Source organism: Misgurnus anguillicaudatus, chromosome 2, assembly GCF_027580225.2.
Source record: "Misgurnus anguillicaudatus chromosome 2, ASM2758022v2, whole genome shotgun sequence".
Taxonomy (NCBI): domain Eukaryota; kingdom Metazoa; phylum Chordata; class Actinopteri; order Cypriniformes; family Cobitidae; genus Misgurnus; species Misgurnus anguillicaudatus.
The window spans coordinates 36,953,217-36,963,361 of NC_073338.2; the positions used below are offsets into that span (position 1 = coordinate 36,953,217).

Sequence of the window (10,145 nt, forward strand, 5' to 3'; positions counted from 1 at the left end):
TCTTTAATATAAATTTTTCTTTGAACAAACTGTTGCCAATAAACAAAACTGTTGCAGATAAATATAAATCTACAGTAAGTTACTGGCAAACTGCTGCATAAATACAGTATTTTTTACAGTGAAGCTAACTAGTAGATATTTCAAACAAAATATTTAATATTTAGCATTAAGAAACAAAGACTAAAAGTTATTTTTAATGGTTTGCATCGATGATGCGCAGGTTGATCCGAAATGAGTGGGTGCCTACGTCACCCGCGGTTACGAGTTCGGGTCGTTTCAAATAAAGATGCCAATTAACTATTTTAAACAATTACTACTTTTAAAAAATGCGGGCCAGAGAATGGGTCGAGTACAATATTTATTTTTTATTTTTTGCGGCCCGAGTTGCGGGCGTGTTAGTTGAAAACGTCTCACTTAAGGTGAGAAAATGTAAGTTGACAAAAATTTTTTTAAGTGTTAGCCTACCCATTGAAGTAATTTTAACTTTTTCAAAATTGCTTCAATAGGTAGGCTAACACTTAAAAACCCCTAACCTAACCTAACCCTAACCCTAACACCTAACCCTAACCCTACCCATTGAAGTAATTTTCACTTTTTCAAAATTGCTTACTATAAAATGAGATTTGGGAAATTGTAACAATGTTAGGTAACAAGTTTCAGGATATTGGTTTCATTTAACTAAAAGTAAGAAAAATGTAAGTACTTTATTACACGCTTAGTTTACATTGGCTTGTCACCATCAGCTACACAGGTTGCCGTAATTGTTTTTATAGGTTGCATACAAAGATCTGCATCTGCTGTGCACCCCCTGGTAGGGGAAACCGTAAACTGTTTATTTACCTAGCAAAAGCCACGCGTGCCGTGTTACGTCACATTTCCTCGGCAGTATTTTTCTTCATCATTGTTCGCCTCCCTGAATTCCTCATGCACACTTAAAGAAAGGTTGTGTGAAAGTGTCAGATTTTAAAGCCAGGACATGAGTCGGCCAGGAAAATTTCCACATTTAGAAGACAGGATAAAGGGACTACCACACAAAATAACCAATTCAATAGTCCTGAGAAAGGAAAAAAACAAATTGTGACACCGATAAGAGCAGTTGACAAAAGAAGCATCCTTTGCCATCCAGCTTTCCCAGAGATTGTGTAAAAGCAGCATATAGGAGACAATGCAATGAAGTCCTGATACAAAGATAATTGTTTCTCAAATATTTGTTTTTTTAGGATACTTTATATGCATAAAGTATACATAAAAAGAGAGACAGTATGTATACACTATAAAGGTGCAGACTGAAATCAAAATGTATATCACAGATGTATAGGTAGAGATGCAATATGATATCCTTGACATGCATAATGCTTTAATATGAGCAATGACGTTTTAAAACTACACAGCTACAGTGGCACACGCGATTCAAAATGTTTTTGGCACTTTTTAAAATGTATTTCTATTAAAAGGAACACCATACGCTCAAGGTGGATTGTAGGATTGACAGCATGCAGAAATAGGGCAAATAAAGCATAAAGGCAAGGCTTTGAACCGGTTCATGGAACCAAAATGAAAAACAGAAACTTTTGATGTTTTGCAAGAAGCAGAAACGAAACCAGAAATGAACTTTTTTTTTTTTAAATAATAGTAACCGGTTAATACCGTTATTTTTTTCGTTCTTTGACAAGATTTCTGTGCAATGTGAAGTTCACTTCCGGTCGTCGTTGACTCATCTGAGAAATGAGAAACTTGCCACCAGCAAGTAGCCTACTGAAGCCTCAAGTCTCTAATGCTCAATCAAAAGAGGTAAAAATTATAGGCTACCAAGTATCTTAAGATGTTTGTTTTTTAATACTAATTAGTGGTGTAACGGATCGCAGTTGATCCATGATCCGTACAGATCACGACTCACAGTTCGGCTCGCATGCGATTCACGGATTAATACGCAAATTTAAATAGGGTGAAAGTTGATCATTTGCATGTGTTTCAAAGGCTTGCAAATGTTAATACTTAAGTGATCTTAAACAATTTAACCACAAAAAGGCGCTAAAGTGAGCAATTTTCTATACGCACAGATGCACATGAGGTGTGAATGTGTCCGGTCCAACTCCAATCAAACGTGATTATCCCTATGCACTTCAAAGATCAGAAATCTTGATATATAAACTTGAGAGAGAGTTGCGCTACTGTGTCCCAAACTGTTGTACATTAAAATACATTTGGCGAATAAAGCACTGAAAAACAACGTAATTTTCACTTTATGTGGAGGGACTGTTTATGCTGCATCTTCTTCCTGAAGCGACATTTAGAATTCGTTCTCCATCTGTGTGTGTGCGTGTGTTTAAGTACACTCAACAAATGTAGGCATGTCAGAATTACAGTTTTGCCGCTTACGTAATGTAGCCTTTTTTATGTTTGATGACAAGATATAGACTTAAGGAAAATTATGTGGACTAATAATTTAAGTTTAATGTCCTAATGATCAGCCTACTTATTTGTATATCCCACAGCTGACATGGAACGTTATTAACCGTTCGGGAACTTTATTTTTGTTCTAACAGGTTCAGGAACGTCAATTTTAGGGTTGAACCAAAAACCGGAAATGTTAAAATACTGTTTCTGTTCAGAACGGACCAATTGGGAAAAAATCTGGTTCAAAGCCTTGCATACAGGTTCTAATGCACTTTGGTGTTGAGTGCCATTTACTGATTTTCTTTCAATACAGTGAAAATTTAACAGTATTCTGCAGCTTGCTTATATAATAGCCCAGTCTCACGAAATGTCGTTATATAGTCACATCTTTTTTTATTTTTTTATCACGAATTTCCACGCTTTTTCGTGATCGTTTAACAAATTCCTGTTTTCGTGTGATAATCAGTTATTGGTTACTCAACTGTTTGTCCTATTTTCCTACCATTGTCGCTTTGGTGGACATCCCTACCCAAACCCAACTCTAACCCTAATGCCAGGCGACATATAAAAAAATAAATTAGAAAAAATAGTATAAACCAATATATAAAGTGACTTTCTAATGCAAGCACCAAATCTAACCCTAAACCGAAGTGACAATGGTTTAAAAATAGGAAAAAGCAGCCGAGTAACCAATACGTGATAATCACACGAAAACAGGAATTCATTATACGATCATGAAAAAACGCTGAAATTCGTGATAATATCTCGAAAAAAGAATAAAAAAATTACGTGACTATATCACGAAACCCCGTTAGACTGGGAAGAATATGCATATACCACATGATAAGCATGAGACTTGTGGGAATGATAATGCAACAACTGAAATGCCAAACTTGATTTCAGGCCCGTTGTTGTGTAAAAGGAAAAAACGGTTCGCCCTGAAACCTATGATTTGTTGTTTTTTTACTTGTGGTTTAATTTAAACCAATGGTTGGGTTTCTCCATATTTACCCAATCATGGGTTGAAACATCCCAGCATTTTTAGAACGTCTGGTGTCAATTTTCACACACCATAAAAACATGCAAGATTTGGTGAGAAAGTCAACTTTCATGCACACCTGGTAATTTTACTGACCTGCAGATCAACTGGCGGTGAATGAAACAGAGCTGCTGACATCATAACACTGATAAGATGTGATACCAGCTGAAGAGACAACTAAAACGGCCTGCAAAAATCTGGAACATATTTACAGGAATTATTTAATTTAAATCTGCCAAATATGATTCTTTTCTTATTAAAATGTGATTGTCTTGAGAATAGAAAGCTGCTGATCTAACTGCTGATAACTTTGTAGACATATCATGCATGTATTGTAGTATGCAGCATGCTTTGCAACCAGGGGAATTAGTCAATGCACATATTTTCTTACTTTGAGCTAGTCATTCATGAACACTGGATTACTACACAACTCTAAAACAATAAGAAAAGATGCAACATTCCTTGGGTGTGGAACAGGATACAGATGCACAAAAGGAGGGAGGTGGGCTTCATGCCTTTATCCATGGGGTTCTAGCTACCGGTCTATTAAACATCATTAAAAAACACTCGCAGAGGTGCATCATGGCCTGTTCACCTCCATGTCATATTTCAGTCAATATTTTGAGCGTGAAATGTTAAAAATATTTCATTTTCTCATCTCAGAGTCAATAATATAAAAGAACATCATGGTAAATCATTACCAACAGCAAACAATATCACAGACTGTGAAACTAGGACATGAAACTTAAAAGTTAGCACTTCAATGATAAACATTGACCTATTTAGTACAATATTGATATTGTGATATTAAATATTTAATATTAAAGATACAATCTCTTCGATCTTGTAAAAAAAATCTCCAGGAATTCAAAATATCAACTTGTCTGAATAATCTGATGTGCCTGCTTTCAGACGCCATTGTCAAACATTTCTCTTAACAGCTTATGTTATCTCTCCTACAGCAGGATTTTCTATTTGCATCACAATTGTGCTCAGCATTTATCTGGCTGTTTAAAGAGTTGATTTGACCTGTGTAAACTTCATAAAGTACTCAAAACTCAAACCACAAAACAGGCCTAGCCAACGATAAGGCTATGGGATGTGTGACACTTCTAAACAGCTTGTTGAGAACTAACATAAAGCAATCCAAGAACCAGAAGTGCCATACAGTCTATAGATGAGGAAACGAGTTAACTAAACTAAATAATAAAACCTAAACAGATGAATAGCATTTGCATTTATGTATCCTTCAGATGCTTTATCCAAAGTGACATGCGGTGCATTATTTACAAGGTAGCCTATTCTTTTTAACACTATGGGGCAGTTTCCCAGATAGTCAAACCAGGCTTTGGGGGTCAAACGCGCCTGGGATTGGTGACAATGGTAAGAAAATAGGACAAAACAGTTGAGTAACAAATACGTGACAGTGACATGTAAACAGAAATGCGTGACATGTTCACGCAAAAAGGCCGAAAAATGTGTCAGAGTCACGCGTAATTTTGTGATACTGGGTTGAATAAGGTTAATCTAGTACTAGGCCTTAAGGGTTATATTAGGATATTTAAGTATTTTTTACAAACTAACCTTCAAAAAAACAATACTGATGTGCATCTTGAGACAAAACATGGCATTACTATATGTTATAATCATAGACCGTAAAAAAATATGGACGTAGTGTCCGTGACGTCACCCATTGGTTTGTGAAGATCGCTTTTGAAGCTTAAAGTAGGCGTTGCCTGCCGTCGCCATCTTGGCCGCGCGTCCCCGCGAATTACTCGCGGAAAACCGAAAATGGGTAAAAAAGGCGGGACATGGGTGAAGCTGAGGTGAAACCACGCCCGCCTAGCGCGAGTCTAGTGACAGCAATGGCTGTTCAACCGACACTCAAGCGGCCACGCCCTTAATTATGCAGAAGTTTAAGGCTTAATATAATCTAAACGGGTGAGTTACAAAAAAATTCACCCCCCTCACAGTTGTCATGAAGGGCAAAATTAGCTATATAGGCCAAAAACACTTTTTGTACCAGGCTGTAAACATATTATTTTCTACTGTGAAGTTGGCCATTTTTAACATGGGAGTCTATGGGAATTGACTCCCTTTTGAAGCCAGCCTCAAGCGGCCAGTCGATGAATTGCAGTTTAAGTCACTTCCGTGTTGGCTTCATTAGAGAGATCGGAAGGTTGCCCCTCGGTTATAATATGTCAGTGCAAGGTGTTTTTAAATTAAGTTAGCTCAAACATGCATTTTAATCTGGGAATTGGGTAAGCCCTGTCCGGGAAACCGTCCTTATGTGTGTTCCCTGGGATCAAACCCACAACCTTTCGCACCGCTAATACAACACCCTACCTCTAAGCTATAGTAACTAACCAATAACAATGCAGGACACAGAATCAGGCTAGGCACAGTGATAACAGACAAGACAAAAACATTGAAATGGAAAAACAGTACATTTCCAATACCAATACGTGACAATGACACGTAAACAGAAATTTGTGATACGATCATGAAAAAACTTGGAAATTTGTGACAGTATCACGAAAAAGAATCAAGAAATTACATGCCTATACATAATTTCGTGAGACTGGACTGTATAATCAGAATTAACTTTTTTTCCAGGTCTAACTATATGCTATATCTGTATTGTTTTCATTTGTAACGTAAAGAGAAAAGCAGCAGACGTACAGATTTAAGATTTTGCATTCTGAAGTTTACTTACAAAAGTCAAGAAAACAAATATTATAGTGTACACATAATACAATACAACGTGACATAAAACACACTTTCATTTAAAAAATAATGTTTACAAAAACAAGTGAATCTACATTTTGAATACTGATATGTGACATTTTTGAAAACATTGTATAATTTTCCTGAGGTACATACTGATTCACTAAACAAAAGAGACGAAATAACAAAAAGCTTACGTGAACTGAGACAAAAAACGCCTGCTAAATAGATTCACAATTGCAATTTTAACACTGTCATATAATACATTTAAAAACAATGTCATTTCCCCGTGGGGACAAAAGATATATTTACAGATATGTTGTATTCTTAAAGAGTATGATACACTAAATTTGCAGATAATTTCATCACTTTGATGACATCTCTACAGCAGGGGGGTCGTCTGTTCCATTGACATCATAGTCAGTGGGCGGACCAGAGACCAGCACTCTCATGCGGTCAGGGAAGTCATCCAATTTCGGGTAGAGAAGGAAGTCATAGACCAGGGCGGCTGCCACACCCCCACACATCGGGCCTACCCAGTAAACCTAACAATAAATGACAAATATAACATAAGTTTTATTATAATAATTACAAATAGTCCTTAGGATCAATATTAAAACCATTTAAAAACATAGATTTGGGTTAGTGCTCTTATTTGGGGGAAATTATTTTAGGGGGTCCATACAGTCAAAAAAATGATCCCTGTACACCTTTGCACCTGAAGAGTTCATGTTAGTGTCTCAAAGTTGCACCAAATGTATACATATCTGTACCTAAATGGTACATATTAGGACTTTTTTAAAGGATACTGCCCCACACTGAAAAAAATGAATTCATTCAATTTACTCCATTTTTAAGGCAAGTGGTCGCAATAAATGTATTTAAACTACATTTAAACAAAAAAATTTAGCTTAATGTAGCTTAAATAAATTGATTGCAAGCACTTACCTTAAAAATTGAGGATATTAAATCAATAATTTTTTTCAGTGCAATGACAGCTTGGGACATTATTTGACCGTCAGTGTTTGGTATGTTCCTACTTGTCTATACTACACCATAGATTAACACAAAGACTTGCAGGTTTCGAAAAAGTATGAGCAATAGTAATGGTAAAACATGCCCTAGCAATCCCACTAATAAATGCTACGTGAGCATATGTTTACTATAGATTATTCTGCAGTAGGCATTCATCTAAAACAATATCCTTGTTATTTATTAACCATCAAAGTTTGACATTAGTTTATTCTGTCTTCTGATAAGATTCTGAAGAGTTTAAAATTAACAAGTGTGTGACGCTGAGCATACATACAGATATCAGGTACTAATTTGCAAATAGAAAACAAAAAGTGAAGATTACCCAGTGATTGGTAAAGTCTTTGAGAATCACTGCTGGACCGAAGGATCGGGCAGGATTGATGCCACATCCAGTGAAGCTGATCTACATATACAAAGAGATAGAGAGAAGTGTGAATGCCGCGGGCAAAAGCAATAAGCTGCCCATCTTCTGAACAATAATAACACTAATATCACTTATTTGGTTCGGCTTATTTATTCGGTTGAATAAAGCAAAACTAATTAGCATGATTTCTATATATGAATGTCTAACCCTGGTAATATTTATAACTATAACAAGAATTGTATATATAGCTGGACAGCAGGGAAACGTTTTAAAGGCTGATTACTCACGGCTGTCAAGTGGCCCAGGCAAACACTGAGCCCGATGGCCAAGGGGGCGGAGCCTGTCACGTCACGCCTTCTTTTATCTGTGACTGCTATGACACACAGAACCAGCTGGAAGGTAGCAAGGAGTTCAATGCCAACACCTTGACCTGGAGAAATATTGCTGTTGATCTAAAGAAAAACAAGATGTTACAAGAAAGCAATATGGTTATGGTTGAGCAACTTAACTAAATAATACAACATTTTACTGACTGCAAAACTGAGGTTAAAACTAAATTTCTTTGCATGCACAGAGATCACAGTTGTTTTTAAAACCTATGAGTAGAAAACATCTATTCAGGAAAAATAATTGCATCACTGTTGTACAGTAAGTACAAAAAAATAAAAATAATGTACAGTAAATTTTAATGTGATTTCTCAGTGAGTCAAAGCAAAGTTAATGCATTGTTTACAAGTGCACTACCTACTTTATAGGGTAAGCCCCTAACTAAATAAACTATAGTGAGAAATACAACCTCTGAGCATGTCAGATAAGTTTATTATCAGCCTGTGCCTCACCACACACCCATTCACACCGACTGTGACACACTGAGTTACTCTGTTTATCAATATACACTTAATAAAGATATATATGAGATGATGTATATATTTAATGCTATTCCTCTTTATTTTATTTACACTTTTTATTTAGCTATAATTGTTAAAAACATCTTGATGCACAGCAAATGCTTTGAAAGGTCATAATAGCAGGAGCCATTTTTTAATTATATATAATTAAAATAAATACTAATATGTACATTTTCTAAGAAATATTATAATCATTGAATTTTTACACCTCTTAAAACTTTCTAGTAAAAAGTTAAATTAAGTTACTTACAGTGTTTAGTCCCAGGGTGTCCCCTTTTGTGCAGCCATAGACGATGCCACTGGCCATCGCTGCACCCAACATCTGGGCAACGATGTACATCACTGCCTTCAGCAAGCTGATCTGACAGCTGGCCAGCAAGCCCAACGTCACGGCCGGGTTCAGATGGGCTCCGCTGATGTGCCCGAGACTCTGGGCGAGAGTGGCGATGGACAAGCCGAAAGCCAGTGCCACTTTGACCTCCTGATCTGGTTTGTCATTGTTGGAGTTTCCAACGGCAGCTGTAATGCTAAGGAAGATGAAGAGGGTCATGCCCACCAGCTCGGCCAAAACGGCCCTCCAGAATGCCTTGCTCTTCAGTTCCTTCATGACTGCCAGTTCGGGGCACTCTCAGCTGGTAATGTGGAGATTTCTGTGGGCACTAAATATGTTTCTCTGCCAAAAGAGAGCATTTATAGGGTAGGTCCTGCTAATGAAAGAGGGGGCGGGTTTAAGTGACGGGGGCAGAAATAGGGAGTGTGTGAGAAGAATGTAAAAACAGAGATCCTGTGGAGTTTTTCCTTTTCATCTTGTTATGATTTCAACCACAGTTTTACATATTTTAAAGATGTGAATAACTTCAACTGATTTTAAATCCAGAGTGGACACTTTCTCATTCTTTATTATTACTATTTTTCAGTGTAAAATAAAAGCAAAGTCTTCAAAACTATAATATTTGATGTGTAGCAAACAAAAATGTTCATCTTATATTTGAAATGTTATTCAATAGATTTGTATACTCTGGGCATTCACTCACCCAACTTTGTGTGGTGGATTAAGGACTTATCTATCACATTCACACATTCATAAAAAATGATATTAATAATTAATTAATTAGAAGTGACATTTGTCTACAAAAATGTATTATACGCATCAGTCATTTTCAAGATCATAATAAATCTAAATCTACACTGTAAAAAAATCCGTAGAAATTTCAATGTTATTGCAGCTGGGTTGCCGGTAATTTACCGTAGATTTACATTTATGTTATTTACTGGCAAGAGTTTGTTCAAAGTTAAATACATTTTAAATATTAACAAGTCTTTATCTTTACAGAATAAAACTGTACAATAACAGCCTCATGCAAAGCATTCTGGGAATTAGAAATCATCATCAACCTTTTTTTGTTTTTTGCTTCAGATTTTGTTTCCCAGAATGTTTTGCTTGATGCTGTTTTTTTTGGTTTTGCTCTGTAAAGACAAAGACTTGTGAATGTTTAATGTTCATTTAACTTTGGGCAAACTCTTGCCAGTAAATAACATAAATGTAAATCTACGGTAAATTACCGGCAACCCAGCTGCAATTTCTACGGATTTTTTTTACAGTGTAGTCTAAACTTTTAAATGACAGTTTAGGTGAAAAAAGTTAAAAAGTAAAGAAAGAAAAACAATACAAAGA

At 36.1% G+C, this 10,145-nt stretch overlaps 1 protein-coding gene across 1 annotated transcript; it reads right to left on the bottom strand.

The window, feature by feature from the left end:
* Positions 1 to 6,121: 6,121 nt before the first annotated feature.
* On the bottom strand, positions 6,122 to 9,148 carry aqp1a.1 (aquaporin 1a (Colton blood group), tandem duplicate 1). Its single transcript, XM_055203051.2, has 4 exons — positions 8,721 to 9,148; positions 7,850 to 8,014; positions 7,521 to 7,601; positions 6,122 to 6,708 (listed from the first exon to the last, which is right to left on the bottom strand). The coding sequence occupies exons 1-4, from the start codon at positions 9,075 to 9,077 to the stop codon at positions 6,529 to 6,531; spliced, it is 783 nt and encodes a 260-aa protein (XP_055059026.2). The 5' UTR covers positions 9,078 to 9,148; the 3' UTR covers positions 6,122 to 6,528.
* Positions 9,149 to 10,145: the final 997 nt, after the last annotated feature.